The sequence below is a fragment of the Penaeus vannamei genome, chromosome 17 (assembly GCF_042767895.1).
Source record: "Penaeus vannamei isolate JL-2024 chromosome 17, ASM4276789v1, whole genome shotgun sequence".
NCBI classification, from domain to species: Eukaryota; Metazoa; Arthropoda; class Malacostraca; order Decapoda; family Penaeidae; genus Penaeus; species Penaeus vannamei.
In genome coordinates, this window is record NC_091565.1 from 31,036,827 (window position 1) to 31,055,335 (window position 18,509).

The 18,509-nt window shown below is 41.9% G+C and overlaps 1 protein-coding gene across 1 annotated transcript in view; it reads left to right on the forward strand.

Moving 5' to 3' along the window:
• The window catches only part of LOC138864567 (prostaglandin E synthase 3-like), a 10,656-nt gene extending 291 nt beyond the window's left edge, over window positions 1–10,365 (forward strand). The window contains exons 2-5 of the mRNA XM_070132208.1: window positions 7,402–7,588; window positions 8,132–8,317; window positions 8,716–8,842; window positions 9,036–10,365. Of these exons, the coding sequence (XP_069988309.1) occupies window positions 7,402–7,588; window positions 8,132–8,317; window positions 8,716–8,823 (481 nt within the window). The 3' untranslated portion in view covers window positions 8,824–8,842; window positions 9,036–10,365. The remainder of the gene's footprint in view (window positions 1–7,401; window positions 7,589–8,131; window positions 8,318–8,715; window positions 8,843–9,035) is intronic.
• The last annotated feature ends 8,144 nt before the right edge of the window (window positions 10,366–18,509 follow it).

The window sequence follows — 18,509 nt, forward strand, 5'->3', positions numbered from 1 at the left end:
TGCCCCCACCCCCTCACCAGAAAAAATTCTAAAACACCCGGAGGTACTTTGCAGATCATATGAATAGGTCCTTTGTTATATATTTTTATAATTACATGTGTAGATCAGTCAATATGAATATTAGGGTAGTGATGTGTGCTTTAAAGACAATGGTTAATCTTAATGGCTAATATCTGAGGTATAAGATGCATTAACTGAAATTTGAATATTCTTGTAGAGGACAAAAATTTGGTCTTCAGTACATGAATGGTAAAGCACAAATGAAGGTAAAAGCACCATGGAAAATGCAGCTCTTGGCCAAATTCCACTAAGTGCTGCTGAGTTTCCAACGACATTTGTGCAGTGCATACTAAGGTAGAACGTACAATTTTCCCTCCCTCCAACCTTTCCCACGGGCAGTTCCCTCAGGGCACACCCCATCAGAGTAACTTTGACTGCTGAATAGATATTGTGATGTGGAGTTAGGGACTTAGACTAAGGTGACTGCATTTGTACTGTAAAAGAAGTACCAGTCCTTGTACAAACAAATCACAGAATTGATTACCATTTCTGTGCGACAATCTTGATTCGATAGTCCCTAATAGTAAGGGAAATGCACAAAGTTTATTAAGGCCTCATAATCACCGCTAAACTTTGCTATCTATCACTGCTCAGGTTCTAAGTTGCTGTTATTTGTTTACCTTTACCAGGAATAACACCCAACACTGACTGCTTCTACGCATTACTGCAATATCCGAAGTAGTTCATGTGTTTCTTAAGTGTTTGTCAAGACTATATTTGGCTAATTATCAGTTCCTAAGTTCACCGGCCAGTCAGCGATAGAATGCCGGTGAGAAATTTTGCGTTTCTAGTGTTGTGTTGATTCTGGGTTATTCTTAAGCCTGTACAGTGGAAACTTGAAGAAGAAATAGACTTTAGTAACTATCCCACTTTAGTATCTGGGCCCATCAAGAGCTCCAAATGCCAAAAAAAGTGATTAAAATCGAATCAATCCAGACAGTAGAAAGCTCAAACAAAAGTTTCATATTTCCAGATATAAAGGTTCTTGTTAATGCAGCTATATTTTGTTGTACATACCAAGGCGAAGAGAATGCTTGCTGGGGGTGTTGGAGAGTGTATCCCCCCATCAACCATCTCCCTCGGGCAGTGCCCGAAGTGCCACGCCTAGTCCACGACAGTTTAAATTGTTAGATTGCTTTGTGATAAGCTTAAAGACGCGACGCGTGTAGATAGAGAAAACTGGACACCGCCATCTTATAGAGCTTGGGAAAAATAGAAGGGGACAGCGTATAGTTTAAGATGCACCGGCCTTATAGATTACTGCTAAATGGCAGAAAATATACTTATACGCGCGACTGCCTTTCAAATTCAAAGTCGATGAGCTTGTTTACCTTGCTAGGAAAACACAACACTGACCCACAGAACGCATTTTTTTGCGTTCGCCGAACTAGTCCCCATGTATCAGTACGCGCTTGTCAAAACGATATTTAGCTAATTATCTGTGTCTGCTCAAATGCGCATTTATACCTTTAAAGTCTTTTAGTAATGTTATTATACTTCATTTGCATTTTTATATCTATCTACACCCTCATATCGAATCCTGAGCATCCAGTGTTTCACACTTTCTTGCGCCAGCCACAGGTTGACAGCTCACCATACCGCTCATTTCGAGATTAAAAGCCGGTGAGAAATGTTGCATTTCCAGTGTTTTGTTGATTCTGGGTTCTTTTTAAGACCTTTACAGTGGCATCAAAGAATAATTAGACTTCAGTAACCATCCCAGTTTTATATCTGAGCCCATCAAGAGCTCCAAAGGCTGACGAAAAGGTGATTAAAATCGAAGAGCAATACAAACAGTACAAAGAAAAACGAAAAGTTTCACGTTTCCGGATATAAAGGTATTTGGTTTATTATTTTACGGTGTGAATGCAGCTCTGTCTTGCCGTACATACCGTGGTGGTGAGAATGTGTCCTGGGGGGTGTTGGGGGGCTTGCCCCCCATCAACCCTCCCCTCGGGCAGTGCCCAAAGGGCACGCCTAGTCACGGCAATATATATTGATATATTAGGTTGGTTTTATTGGTCAATACGTTTTGGGGGGTTGGAACGTGTGAATTCCTGTAGAGTTTTACTGAAATGTGGGTTGGTTCCCTTAGAGTTTTGATTTATTTCGCGTCAGTCCGTGAAAACTTTCAAAGATGACGGTTACATCCGTAGAGTTTCATTGGCCGATTTTAAGTGCTTTTTGTGCTAGTTTTACGCATTTTTGATCGTTATTCTCCTTTATTTAAGCTTGTTTTACCCCATAATTTCCCTGATATACTTCATGCCCTCCCCGGCTAATGGGACTATCAAATCAAGATTGTCGATGGAGAAATAGTACTCGATCTCTCCTCCTAAACGATTCATTCGCAAAAGAAACAATTCTGTAAATCGATGAAGTCATAGGATTTAATGCAGAAAAACATTTTTTTTCGACTTAGTCTCTGAGAGGAAGCGACAGTCGCTCTATAACAATTACCTTGAGGCTTAAATAAGAATAATAGCTTACAAAAACGTGTAAAACTAGCACAAAAAAACGCTAAAAATTGGGTAATGAAACTCTGCGGACATGTCCACCATCTTTGAAAGTCTCGTACCAACACGTCAGAGTTCGAATAACTCTACGAGAATCTTTTGGCAAAATCTATGGGGTTTCACACCTTCCCGACCCAAAAAAACGTCCCAACCCCTAACCCAACCTAATCTTAGGGAGATGGGCCGATGAGGGGCAAGCCCCACAACACCCCTTCGGGACACATTCTCTTCACCTCCGTATGTACGGCAAGATAGAGCTACATCCATACTGTAAACAATAAACCAAATACCTTTATATATCGAAAGACCGAACTGTCAATTTTCCTTCTTCTTTCGCTGGTCTATTGTGGGATAGTGGATCACTTCGTTTTCTTTATCACTTTTTTTGATTTTGGGTACTTGAAGTCCCTTAGACATGGAACTGCGATAGTTATTAAGGTCTTTTTTCTTCTTTGTTTCCACTATATAGTCTTAAGAACCACCTAGGAATCGACGTAACACTGGGAAACCTGAACATTTCTCGCGGTCTCCTGTTACTGGACTGCCCTAGGAATCTGTCCTGTCAAACCTGGCGGCAGGAACGCGAAAATGCACCTGTGCAGAAGGTGCTTCAGGCTGATTTCTTTAAATCACTGACCAATAAATCTTTGAAACATGAAAATGAGGTATAACAACTGCTTAACAAAGGCCTTTTGAAAGCATATATGTGGAACAGCAGACACTGATAATCAGCCTAATATCGCTTTTGATTGCAACAGCATAGTAATACAGGAACTACTTAACAGAGCGCAAGAATGAGTTGAGTGGTCAATATTGTTTACATTCACGATGTCAACATGGCGAGGGACTGGGAAAGATGGGTCGGTCTTCTCTCTTCTCTGTCTTTGTAACTCCTTTATTTTCAAATTGTGCACCGTGGCCAAATCTTCTGTTTTTTACATTTTCCATTTTTTCTCATGTGGAATACTATTCTTGTCTTGTGTTTTTTTGTTTTTACATTTTCCATTTTTTCTTATATGAAATACTATTCTTGTAAGTTTTCAATTTACATTTTTTTGCTAAAAAAAAAAAAAAAAAAAAAAATCACAGGAAAAACAAATACTGACTGCATAACTCATTATTGATATCCCAAATAGTTCATGTGATACTACTTTGCTTGTCAAAAATTAAATCTTACTTTTTATCTCTGTCTACTATGTTAGACATATATGCTTTTAAAGATTTGTTAATATTGTTATACTTCATTAGTGCTTTAAGATTTATCTATGCAGTTCTTTAGAATGATCTGTGCATCGTGGGTTTCAGATTTTTAGTCTTCACCCGCATAGTTTGAGTAGCTCACACTAATGGCAAATCTGTGACAGAAGGCTAAGAGAAATATTGAGTTTCCAGTATTTCGTTTATACTGGGTTATTCTTAAGAGTATACAATGGCAACATGGAAGAAATGTACCCCTTTTCCTTCCCCTTCCCTTAATCGAATCGCTGCTGGGTAAAAAAATCTTGGCCAAGTGGACGTAATAACCGTAAATAGTTGGCATGCATCAACAGATTCCCGTTTGTACCCAGCTCGTTTGGTACTTAGTGAGTGACATTTGGTTTTTAAAAGAAACTTTTATTTTGCTATGATTTACAAAAACAATTTTGAAGGTGCTCTTGCCTAAAATCTTTACTATATGAATGAAGCCACAACTATCAGAGAAAAATTAACTCATGGGAATGGTCATTGATATGATGCCATCCGCAATAGCTTGGCATGTACGTATGTGCCAGCCAGTCGGCTAGTGGTGTAGATGAGAGAGTTGGGGAAAATAAGAGGGGTGAGGGAGGGTAGGTTAGGGGAGAGATGGGTAAAGAATTTGGGAGGGTGGTCAGAGAGGTTGGGTAAAGATTGGGTGGGGGAGGTGGGGAAAAGAATAGGTAAGGGGAGGGTGGGTGGGGGAGAGGTGGGGGAAAAGAATAGATGAGGGAGCATGGGTGGGGGAGTGGTGGGGGGAAAAAATAGGTGAGGGGAGCATGGGTGGGGGAGTGGTGGGGGAAAAGAATAGGTGAGGGAGCATGGGTGGGGAGTGGTGGGGAAAGAGTGAATAGGTGAGGGAGCATGGATGAGGGAGTGGTGGGGAAAAGAATAGGTGAGGGAGCATGTGGGTGGGGAGTATGTGGGGGGAAAGAATAGGTGAGAGAGCATGGGTGGGGGAGTGGTGGGGGAAAAGAATAGGTGAGGGAGCACGGGTGGGGGAGTGGTGGGGAAAAGAATAGGTGAGGAAGGGGGGTGGGGAAGAGAAGTGAGGGGAGGGTGGTCAGGGGGTGTAGGTGGGTGGAAAGATGAGGTAAAGAGGAGGGTGGGTGGGGGAGAGGTAGGTGTGGGAGGGGGTCAGGGGGAGGCACAGAAAAGAAGAGGTGAGGGAAGGTGGGTGGGGGAAAGAAGTGAGAGGGTGATTGGGGGAGAGGTGGGGAAAAGAAGAGGCTGCAGGGAGGGTGGGTGGGAGAAAGGTGGGGAAAAGAAGGAACAGTGAGGGGAGGGAGGGTGGGGAAAAGAAGTGAGAGGGTGATTGGGTGGGGAGAAGTGGGGAAAAAGAAGAAGGCAAGGGAGGGTAGGTGGGGGGAAAGGTGGGGAAAAAGAAGGTAAGGGAGGGAGGGTGGGGAAAAGAAGTGAGAGGGTGATTGGGGGAGAGGGTGGGGAAGTTGGGAAGAGGCAAGGGATGGGGTGGGGAAAAGGAGGGGAGGGAGGGTGATTTGGGGGAGATGGGGGAAAGGGAGGGAGGGAAGAGGAGGCATGTGGTGCGGGGGAGAGGGTGGGTGGGGAAAAGGATAGGTGAGGAGGGGGAGGGTGGGTGGAGAGATGGGGGAAAAGGTGAGGGTGGGGTGGGGTGGGGGAGAGGTGAAAGCGAAAAAGAAGTGAGGGAGGGTGATTGGGGGAGAGGTGGGGAAAAGAAGAGGCGTGGGGAGGGTGGATGGGGGAAAGGTGGGGAAAAGAAGGGGTGAGGGAGGGAGGGTGGGAAAAAGAAGTGTGAGGGAGCAATGGATTGGAGGAGAGGTGGGGGAAAAAGAAGAGGCAAGGGAGGGAGGAAGGGTGGGTGGGTGGGGGAGAGATGGGGGGAAAGAGGAGGTGAGGGAGCATGGGTGGGGGAGAGGTGGGTGGGGAAAAAGAATAGGTGAGGGGAGCATGGGTGGGTGGAGAGATGGGGAAAAGGTAGAGGGAGGGAGGGTAGGGAAAAGAAGTGAGGGGGAGTAAGGGATTTTGGGGAGAGAGTGGGGAAAAGAAGAGGGGAAGACCAAGACATTCACAAGGGACACATGCAGGGAAAGGCCATGTCATTTGCAAAAGGGAAAAGACCAAGACACAAGAACAAAGAAACAGGCAGGAGGTAATTGCATAGGTGAAGAAGAAACAAAGCAATGTGATAACAGGTTGATTAGATTGCTTCTGTAATGATAATAGAATACAATGACTTGTTAGCTTGCAAATACTTCTTTCTTTCTCTTCTTTTCTCCCTTACAGAGTTATTTTCTTGCAATCATAATGTCTACATCAAGTCTAATTCATTTAATTTGTTAAAAGAGATGTGTATAAAATAAGAAATGCCAATCAGTCAACTATCAGACTAGGGATCTAGTTAACCCACTCGTGATACGTGACACCGGAAAAAATAAACATGGCCAGCTGTCCCACTGGTGTGAAGCTAGTTCGGAGCTTGCACTCTGATTTTGTTTGCCTGGTGGTGGGTGGGTGAGGCAGGTTTCCCGCACTGGCCCACATGTGCCAATTTGATACCACCCAGAAACGCGGATTATCACCTCTTCCAAATAGGACCATCGCAAGTGGGTTTAAGTTCCCCAAACAGGCAACAATTAAATGTCACTCACTAGGGTCTGCCTGATTTAACCTGTTTTAATCCGTTCCTTTATATATATATATATATATATATATATATATATATATATATATATATATATATATATATATATATATATATATATAAATTTTCTTCTTTTTTTTTGGGGGGGGGGAGATTTGTTTCCAATATTGCTATATATTATGATGGGTGGCATGTACGTACATGCCATAGCTGTTGTAGACCGAAAAACGGAGTTTGTTTTTCTCCAATAGTAGAGGCTTCATTTATTTGGTAAAGATTTTAGGCAGTAGAACCTCTAATGAAGGTAAGCCTTCAAAATAATATTTTTATTAATTATAGAAAAATCAAAGCTTTTATGTGACGTCGCTCGCAAACTACCATAATAGCTAGGCACAAATGGGAAACTTCCAATGCGCGGCAGCAATCCTCTTATGTCCACTTGCCAAATTTTTATACCAGTCTGCCTTGGGTTAAGCAGGCCTAGTAGACAACTCCTTGGTGGCTTGTTCTCAGAGCCTTGCATGTGTAATCAAAATTGAAATAGATTGAAACAAACAAGTAGTGAATGATCCTTCTGCTGTGTTTTGGGGGGATGGTTGATCTGTACAAAACAGGTGGTCTGAGAAAAAATAAAGAGGAAACATAATGATATCAGCCATTTTGAAAAGCATGGAAATGGAGTGAGAGGAAAGTTGCTTGTGATGTAAATTTCTTTATTTTCTCTTGTTTATATTACTGTATTTTTAAGATAACTAAAGAATGATAGGGTGTTATTCACTGATATCTAACTCCTTTACTACACTACACTACAATTTTACATCTTCCTGTATTTCTACTTCCTTTCCCATAGGTTTAGTCCATAAATTATTTCATCAATTAGGGAGGGTTTGCAGAATTCTCTGAAATTTCAACGTTTTAAGAGTTTGATGCTTTATAATGCTTATATATGCATTTCATATTTTTCAGGTCTTTGCCGCCCCCAGTGACATGGGCACAGCGAAAAAATCTCATCTTCCTAACTATCTGTGTTGAAGACTGCAAAGCTCCCACTGTTAACATAGAAGCAGATAAGGTGTACTTCAAGGGCACAGGAGGCACTGAAAGAAAAGATTATGAATATACTTACAACTTGTTTAAAGATATTGATACAGATGTGAGTAAAAAAAAAAAAAAAAAAATAAAAAAAAAATGTTTTGCTAAATGACAAAAAAATTATAATTGCCATGATTGACTAAGTAATATAACCAGGAGTATTCTGGTTTGAGATATTACATGTTTATTTTTTTTTCTTTATATATATTATGCTTAGTCTTATTATTAATCCATTGATTAAACTATTTCTAACTTTGGATAAATCTTTTCATGGTCTTTGAATATTTTATGCTGGGATGAGGGTGGGTGGGTCCATGTGTGCTTGTAGGTATGTGAAAATTAGTTTTACTCTGTATATTATCAAAATTGTTATTTTAAGTATAATGGTAGAAATTCAGTTATTCCTCTCTATGTAAATTTTGCGTAAAGATTTATTGTTCATCAGTGTATTCTCACTTAATTTGATAACTGAACTTTTTGTGAACAACTTTTTATGAGACCATTTACTACCCTTGGGCCACACAAAATTATTTACATTTTGAAATTTGTACAGCCTTGCCAAAGTCCTAGATCAGTTTCTTATGCATTTCCTTTCTGCTCACAGAAAAGCCGTAGTTTTGTACGAGATCGCAACATAGAGCTGATACTGGTCAAAAAAGAGGAAGGACCTTACTGGCCACACCTGCTTAAGGAGAAAACGAAGCAGCACTGGCTCAAAGTAGATTTCAGCCGGTGGAAGGACGAAGATGACAGTGACGATGAGGAGGGCCAGAACCAAGACTTAGAGGAGGTATGGGACTTATTCTTTTCCAGATGCTGTTGCTGTTTATTCTACTAAGGTGTCTTTTACCTGTTTTTGCTTCCTCTGTCCTTATTTGTTTCATTTCATCTTTCCCTGATATGATTTTCTTGTCATCCCCTCCTCTCCCTCTTTCACACACACACCCTCTTCCAACCCCCCAACCCCCACATGTGCACCCTCACTCCCTCTTTCCCCATTTCTTTCCACTTTTTTTATTATATTTTTGTTTCCTTTTTCTTTGCTTATGCTTTTTCTTGTCTACATTTTATTTTTCTTTGTTTTTTCTACTGTTGACATTGACTATATTTCTGATTATAAAAAGATGGGAAATAGCAATATGAAGGGAAATCAAGATACCATAACCCTCTCTCTCCTCCATGAAATAGATGATGCGGCAGATGGGAGGTCTAGGTGGTGGTGGAGATGACAGGCCATCCCTCGATGACCTCGAGGATGAAGATTCCGACGACGACGATCTCCCTGACCTGGAGTAACTGTGTCAGTAGCCTAAAGGTTAGGAATAACTTGATTACTTGTTTATTTTACTGAATATTTAGGCACTTGCAATTAAATTTCTTTTAAAAAAGGCTCTTTACAGAATGGAAGAAATCAAAGTACAGTTTATGGTAGAATATTTTGAGGAAAAGCTGTTATTTGCTATCAAATAAAGATAATGAAGAAACGTTAATGTATACATTTTTTCCAGAGGCCTTCGCAGACCACTTCTTGCAAGTGGGTGCAAGTGATGCGTCGTGGTAAGCTGTCCTGTACCTAAGTCAGTGTGTGCGAATTCCAGTTACCTCCAGATGGACAACTTTGCTATGTGGGATCCACTGCAGTTGGAACAATACAAAGAATATTGTCCCGCGGAGTTTTTTTGTACACACAGTGTGACTAGACTTGACTGCCCTCCTTTGTGCAGGGTTCCAGTGAGCGTGGATTAGTGGCTCTTTTCTTTTTCTCATTTTCTTTTCTTTTCCAACCAGCCTGCCATAAAAAAGGAAAAACTAAATTATATTCTTCATTTCTGTTTCCATATATACATAGCAAACAAGAACCAAGCTTGATCCAGAACAGTCCTTCCAAACTTAGTTAGAACTTTTATTTTTTACTTTTGTTTTCTTTCTTGAAGTCTTGGCCTGGCAGCTCTGGAGAGAAACTTGACCCACCTTTCTGCCCCTTCAAAAGAAAAGTGAATTAAAATGGAAAGTGCTGTCTTTTAATTTAAACTTTGCAATTTATCAGATAAGCAGATTTTTTGTTTAAGAAGCAACTACATGTTGTTTAGCTTGCAAATATTCTCATCTTTACATGTCTGTTATATGGCAAAACTAAAACCAAAAAATTCCACAATCCTGTGTAGGCCTTACATTATTTATTTGTCAAGGTACATGGAGTTAGGTTTGACGAGAAAATCATATTGATTGCCCTCAGCAGACCAATTTCTTGTGTTTTTGATGAGTCGTGATGTAATGAGAGAGTCTAGGCTATTCCCACGGCTTAGCACATGAAAACTTTGTAAGGTTATTTCTTATGTTTATATTTATTATTGTTGATTATAAATATTTCATTTTTAATTTTTTTATGAGGGAGAAAAATTTAATTTAATTTGGTAGTGTGCATGTGAAGAGTAAAAACCTAAAAGTTTATTCCTTTTATTAAATTGGGACGTGAGTTCTTGGTCTTACAAAGAGATCTCGTAGAACCAGTGGATAGAGTACATCTGATGTTTGCTGCCTTAGTGTCAAAATTTTGTATACATATATTATGTCATATCATCATTGAAACTTGAAATCAAAGTGTTTTTAAGACATTGTGATTTTGTACCACCTGGGGTAAGTCTTTCTATATATATACTCTTGGCAGAACAGCATACATACCTGAAGGTTTTCTTCCAATACACGAGTCATGATTCAAAGTGTTTTATAATCCTGTTTGTATAAGTTAATGAAAACTAGAGATTTTTTTCATCGCAGAAATTATTTCCGTTTATTAATCTGTCTCTGTATATGATTAAAGTCTTTTTGAGTTGAAAATTTAGTTTTGTATTTCTTTCTGCATGTAAGGGAAATGAAGGCAAAGAAAGAATTTGAGAATAAGATGGTTGTTTGAACTATGCTCCAGAACATTTTTCTCTAATATGCAACTGGGAAATGTCTTGGCTTAAAGAGAACTGTAACGACCAACAATAAACAAAACCTAATATATATCCTGTTCTCGATTGTTCAATTGTTCATTTTAATATATATCCTGTTCACGAATGTTTGATTGTATTTTGTCAATTCTACAAAAATATATGAATTCGACAGCAGAGGTCTGGTTAAACAGTACTTCACTAATCTTCTGAAAGATGAACTTCAAATGAAAGTTACTCGAAAATACTTTTTATTTAAAGTTTACAGTACAACATAAATGTCTAAATAAAAAAAAAACTTGATAAATTAGTATCCAAATGTTTTGTAAGACGGTAGCGACAGCCTACTGTGTCACCAGATTTACAGTACCTAGTGATATTGGCAAAGTTTTAAATACCTACAGCTAAAACTGAAATCTGACTTGGGATGGAAAAGGAAAGTGGAAACAAATTACTACACTACCACACCACTCGCTAATACCACAAACTTGCCAGTAAAAGAATTTCAAATGTGAAGAATTCTCTTTGAGAACACACCCAATCCCTTACCCGTTGTTGTCGTGGGAGGCTAAGGGGACGGAGACTGAGACCCAATACAGTGATCTCCCCTGCCTTGGACCTCAGCCCTCGACTCGACTAATTTTGCCTGGTCTTTTTCCCCTCCAGCTTTTGTTTCCATCCCTTCTCCATCCCCTTCTATTATCTACTTCCTAAGGTGTGAGAGCCGTGCTGAGAGGATGAAAGGCTGTCCTTTTGCCAGTCCTGAGCGGCCTGCGGGAACTATGGGCACAGTAATACTAATCTAGCTCCTACCTTTCACTAGCGATGGAAGTGGACCAGTTGATGCCTTTTTATATAATCCAGGTTCCCCATGACCAGTAATGAAAATGTAATCCCTTTATTAGAGGCAATGAGGCTAGCCCCTTTATCAAATAGCCCGACCCCAGGCTCTCCTTTGACCACGACTCCGAACACAAACTACTACCCACTCCTCAATGCCTACTAGTGCACTACCCACCCAAGCGAGAATCAATCTCCAGGAGACATTCCTACACTCCCAACTTCCTCAAATTCATCAACTCTACCCCCGCAACCTTCATCAAGCACCCAATCCTCCCATATTACTACCTTACAGCCTTATTCTCCATCACTCTGTAATACTCCCCCTTCCACGCGTCCCCGACCATCCACCACCACCAACCCTACAGATATCTTAAATACTCTGTTTAGCCCAGCTAAATGGGACCGATTTTTCGTGATCCCTTCTACAGCTCCTTACTCAGACAACACTCTTCTCTTTCAACAATGCCTCCAAAAACAAGTAGGCAGAGTCCCTTTCCATACCAGACGCGATCGCTCCCGTCTTGTAACAGTCAGATCAGAAACTGAATCTATAGCACTATCAGATTTAACAGATCATTCTGGCAACCCCATTCCTGCAGAACCTCATCCAACCCGTAATACTTGTACCGGAACTCTCTCTCTCTCCCCAGCAAACTGCTCAGTCGATACCAAAGATTGGTCAGACTGTGGAGAAGACTTACTAGGATGCCTCAAAGACCAAGATGCGAAATCAGTATATTGCTACACCATCCCTCCTAGAGGTCAACGAAAGAATCCGACCAACATTGCCAAAATTACTTTCTGTACACATGACCTTCCCTTACGTATCTACATTGGTGGACAATCCCTCTCTGTTCGACCATACCAACCCCCTCCCCGTCACTGTCAAAATTGTTGGCGCTTTGGATATCCTGCCAAACACTGCCGTTCCACAGACCGATGCCCCATATGTGTCCAACCTGGTCAAAACCGATCAAACTGCTCAGCACAAACACGTACATGTGTTAACTGTGGCGGCCCCCATAATGTATTTTATAGAGGCTATCCCACTTACAAGTTTGAATCTGAGGTAGCAACTCTCAAATACAAAAATGGTCTCACTTTACGTGAAGCCAGACAGGAAGCACGTCGACAAGGTTTCTCTCATACTCCATTCTCTAGTAACATCGTTCGCTCAGCCCCTCCCCCTCCACCCCAAGATGTCCCTATTTCCACTTCTACATTCTACCTCCCTCAGACCAATTCTTTTGCCACTAAACCCAGACACCCCAACACCATCCCCTCTCCCTCCCCGCACTACCCGCAGTAGACAAACTAAACGTTCTAACCCTTCGTCCCCTACAGCACAATCACCTCCACCTACCTTTACCTTTATTCCTGAGACACCACGTCTCCTCTTCCCCCCCTCATAAGAAAACCTTTATCCCACAAAAATCTCCAACCAACTCCACTGCAGAAACAATTACCTTCCCACAAAACTCTCCAACCAACTCCACTGCAGAAACAATGGATGACATTCAAAGTTATATGCTTAAGACACAAGATCCCATAACTCATACTCCTTCCACACTTGAAGTGATTGCCAATATTTATACCCTTCCTAATATTCCCCTTACACCCCTTCCTCCTACTCCCTCTCAACACAATCCATCCTCCTGATATCCATCCCCTTCTTACAGCATCCCTACACCCCTTCCTCCTAATCCATCCTTCCGATATCCATCCTCCTACCACTAATACTCCCCCCACATCACTTCCTCCTACTCCCAACACAACCCACCCCCTTCAACCCCAACTATAGGCACATTCTCCCTCCCTCCATCCCTTCTATCCTTTCCACTCCCTCCCGGATACACACGTGAATCAATCATGGCACAACAATGCCCTTCCCCAGATCACCCACCTCCTGATACCCCTCCTCACACCCCCTAGCTCCTTCCCCCCCAGATTCCCCAATACATACCGTATGCGACATCACTCGTAAGCTATAGCTCTCCTACTTTGGAATATTCGCTGTTTCTGTTCTCATAGACCAGACCTACGTCATATCCTTGCTTCTTATAATCCATCTATTATCTGCCTCCAAGAGACTTTCCTCACACGTCCTCCTATTCCAATTCCCAATTACCATTTTATCTCTTCCCCACACTCCCTTTATGTCTCGTCTATACTTATCCATCATAAAACACCTTATGTCATATCTCCCATACAAACTACTGTCCCGTGCAGTTATTCGCATCTTTCTTCGCCGCTGGATCACAGTGATTTCAGTCTACTTCTCCCCATCCCATCCCATTGACTTTGCTGCCTTTGAAACTCTAATTTCCCAACTCCAACCACCTTTCCTCGTAGTTGGTGATTTCAACTGCCGCTACACTCTGTGGGGTGACTCTACCACCAACTCCCGAGGCCGATCTCTTCACAAATAACCTAATTATTCTTAATTCAGATAGCCCCACACACTTTGACATGTGCACACAGTCCTTTTCATGCCTTGACCTTTTTCTATGCTCTCCTACTCTACATTTAGATTTCCATTGGTCAGTTCTAGACCACTTCCCAGTACTCCTTTCTCCTACTTCATATGTACCACTTCCTAATCCTCCACGCTGGTGCTTTGATAGAGCTGACTGGCATACTTTCACTTCACTCTCTACTATACCTATCCCTCCACCCCCCTTACCGTCCATTTCAGATATGCTACAATGTTTTACAACCGCGATCCTGAAAGCTGCCTATACAGCCATTTCTCGAACTTCAAGACCCTATACCTCTAAATGTGTTCCATGGTGGAATTCTGATTGCACCAAAGTGCTTCGCTTAAAACGAGCAGCCTGGAATGGTTATCGCTACAAACGAGGCACCCCTCACCAGCTCTCAGCCCTTATTTCCTTTAAAAGAGCATCTGCCCATCTTCGCCGTACAATTAGAAACAGTAAAACAAATAGCTGGCAAAATTGTTTCCTTAATTATATCTACATCTATTTCAGCTGTTTGGCGACGGATCCATAAATGATCAGGCAAACATCCTCCCCATCCTGCATCCGTCCTCCATATTCGAGATACTCTCATCTCTGAGCCTGTCGAAGTAGCTAATGAACTTGGCAACTATTTCAGCTAGGTCAGTAGTGGCTCTCACTTTTCCCCACACTTTTCTTCCATTAAAGCCATCAAGGAACGCATCCCTATTACCTTCACCCTATCCTCTGATGAGTCCTATAATGCTCCTTTTTCTTCTTCTGAACTCAACGCTGCATTACAGTCGTGCCGCAACGCTTATGAAGGCCCTGATGGTATTCACTATCGTATGCTCCGACACCTCCCATCTTCCTCTTAACTATTTTCAACCACATATGGACGTCAGGAAATTTTCCTTCTCATTGGCGAATTGCTCTTATCCTATCTTTCTTAAAACACAATAAATTAGGTACCCTACCCCAAGATTACCGCCCCATAGCTCTAACTAGCTGCTTGTGCAAACTACTAGAACGAATGGTTAACTTCCGCTTAATGTGGTATCTTGAATCTCATAATCTCCTTTCCCCTTCGCAGTTTGGTTTCCGACGTGCCCGAAGTACAGCAGACCCACTTGCCCATTTAGAGATATATATTACGTCGGTATTTGCACGCCATGAATCCGTATTAGCCATATTCTTTGATCTAGAAAAAGCATATGATACCACATGGCGATACCATATCCTCCAACAATTGGCCTCCTTAGGTTTATGTGGAAACATGGGCGTTTTCATTAAATCTTTCCTTTCTAAACGTACTTTCCAGGTCAAAATTGCCTCTTCCACATCATCCTTTCCTCAATTCGAAGGCGTCCCACAAGGAAGTGCGCTTAGTACCACTTTATTCCTTCTTGCTGTAAATGACATAGTCCGGGCATCACTATATGTTGATGACTTAACCATCTATGCATCTGGTACATCCACACCAGATCTCTGTCAATTCCTTCAGTCTGCAATAACATTAGTAACTTCTTGGGCCACCAACCATGACTTTCGCTTCTCTACCTCCAAATCTTTCCCCATCCTTTTCTCTCGCTCACGTTCGGTCCCCAAACCCCCACTCTTCTTATATAACGCTCCACTCCAATACCGTTCTTCTGGCAAAAGCATAGGTGTTATATTTGATCCCAAATTGTCCTGGTGAGACCATATCTTGTACATCAAAGAAAAAGCTCAACGCCGCCTCCGAATCTTACAAACTCTTTCACACATCTCTTGGGGCTCAGATCGCAAAACTCTCTTCCATCTTCATGTAACCTTGATCCTCTCCACTATAGATTATGGATGCCATATCTACTCCTCTGCATCAACCTCTCTTCTTGCTCACCTTGATACAATCCACTCGACGTCGAGCCCTTCTCTCTCTCCGATGCTATGCTCGATTTCACCAATTTTCCTTTACCAAACTAACTATTCCACAATCCTTGCTTCGTACCTTTACCTCTTCTCCACGTTTACCAACTCCTCTCCCGTACGCATGGATACCCTCCTCTCCCATTCCCGCTTTCCTCACCTCCGACCTCTCCCACTTTCTGTCCATTCCATTCCTCCATGGCTTATACCTAACCCCTGTATTTGCTCCTCAGTTTCCCTGACCCACCAAAATCAGATATCCCCCCTCTATCCTTCTCACTCATTTCCTTGACCATGTCTCCATTCATTCCTCCAGCATTCATGTTTACACTGACGGTTCCAAATCCATCTCAGGAGCTGGATTCGCAGTAACATTCCCAAATTGTATTTTCAAATACACCCTCCCTCCTGAATCTAGTGTCCTTACTACAGAACTGTATGCACTCCTTTTTGCCTTAAAACGCATATACTTATTCCCATCACCTTCTTTCACTATTTTTACTGACTCCCGTAACTCTTTAACCCTCATAAAGTCTATGCACTCGACCAATCTCCTTGTCTGTAAGATCCAGAACTAGTTGTTCTATCTATCCACACGTCACAAATCTGTCAGATTTTGCTGGGTACCCAGCCATGCTGGAATCCCTGGCAATGAACAGGCAGATACTCTTGCACGCTATGACGCAATGTCCACATCACCTCAACTACATTTCTCACATATTCCAGCTACGGATTATTACCCCCACTTTAAAACCTTCTTGTATACCCGACGGCGATCTTTTTGGTCAAGCCTCCACAATAAATTACATACTGTAAAACCATCAATCTCCTCTTGGTCAGCTCCATTTCACAAAAGTAGACGTTGGGAGACGGCCCTTGCATGCTTACGTATTGGCCACACTCACCTAACACACACCTATCTAATGTCACGCTCAGACCCGCCCCTATGTCCTCTATGTAACGTCCCTCCTTCAGTTCCACCCTATGTTCTCTGTGTAACGTCCCTCCTTCAGTTCCACACATTCTCTTGTCCTGTCCACACTTTAATACAGCACGTGTCTCTGCCTTTCCACGCCTATCCTCCCGTCACCGACCCCCCAACATATCAGACATCCTTACAGAATCCCAGAGCTTCTGCCTTGACAACCTGTTCTTCCTCAGACGCATAAATATCCTTCACTTGATCCAACTCCCTTACCTAAACCACCATAACCTTTTCCCTCATCTTCAACCTTTCAACACTACTCTAGATAGTTGACACATAGCAACTATCACCTGACATCCCCCTTTACTATACCTTCCTATAGTGCTATATGACCTTAGATGTCTAGCACATTTATTTTAACCATTAACCATTCCCATGGCCAGTAATGAAGGTGTAATACCCCTATTAGGGGCAATGATGCTTGCCCCTTCATCAAGTAGCCCTTCTGTTTCTCTTATAATTTTTTTCTCACAATCATTCCGCCTTTCTACTCATTTTGGATTTGTTCAAACGGTACGACAGTTTGACACGATGACTCACACCCGACAGCGTCGATGATCCCCACATGACTTGCAATAATTACAAGTAGTTGACGCTGCAGATAAAAACTTATTGTTTAAGCCCTATTTAAATTCTCTGACATTACCTCTATTATCCGTATTTCTTCTATATCAGAGTTTGTTTCTTTGTGCAAAATTATCTTGATTGCCTATTTAAATTTCTAACATTATCCATATTTTTTCTATGAGTTTGTCTCATTATCCGGAATTACGACATTATTATTATATGGAGATGGAGGAGTGTTTTCCAGTCTGAAGCCCAGAATATGTGTGGAAGAGTCTGTAAGACAACGACTTTCTTTAACAAAAAGGATATAATATTGCCATGACAGTTTGGAATCAAAAGTGACACCAAGGAACTTCCCTAAAGGCTGGAATTGGGTGGGAGCATCATAAAGAAAGAGTGGAGGCTTAGAGCCTATTCGTGAAAAAAGATGGAAAATGTAGAAAATCGAAAGTAAAGAGAAAGTAAAGTTTCAGAAGCATTAAAGTCAATGGGAAGAGAAGGGGAAAAGTAAATTGATACAATATTGATCCAGCACCAGAGAAAGATATGAATGATTGTGCAAGGTACAGTGGTTTGAAAGGGAGGTATAGTATAGAGAAGTATAGAGGAGATAGAAAAAGAGTGAGGGGATGGTATGAAATGATAATTTGGAATCGGTGCTAGAGGCTGTGTTAGGAAGGTTTCTTGAAGACAGATAATGGATGGATTGTAGGAAGAGGGGTAGGGGCAATATGAGGAGAGGGAGGAAGGAGGTCAGCAGTCACTCTGATTGTAGATAGAATGGGGGTAGAGGAACTGGAGGATGGTTGAGAGAGGTATCTTTGCAATACTGACGCAGGACTTACTATGGCCTCTAGGAGATATATTGCAGCTCTGTACTGACACTGCATCATAGTTTGTAAGGCAGGTTAGTTGGCCATCTTCACAGTCTGACCAATCCTTGTCTTAGGCAGGACAATCAGCTAGGATGATGGAAACAGTTCTAGTACAAGTATTAAGGAAGGAGTGGGGTTGGGCAGGAATAGGTTTACCAGTAAGGATAACCAGGGTAGATTGTGACAAGGCGTGGATGATTGGGACAGCTGCGGAAGGAGATTTTGCCTACTTGTTTTTAGAGGCATTACTGGAAAAGTAGGGTATTGTCAGAGTATGGGGCTGTAGGGGGAATCACACAAAACAATCCCACTTGGCTGGGCTAAACAAGAGTACTCAGAAGACTTATAGAAGAACGAGGACAGGAGGAAGAGGGACTGTTGCACTGTGTAGCAGAGGGCAATAATGTTG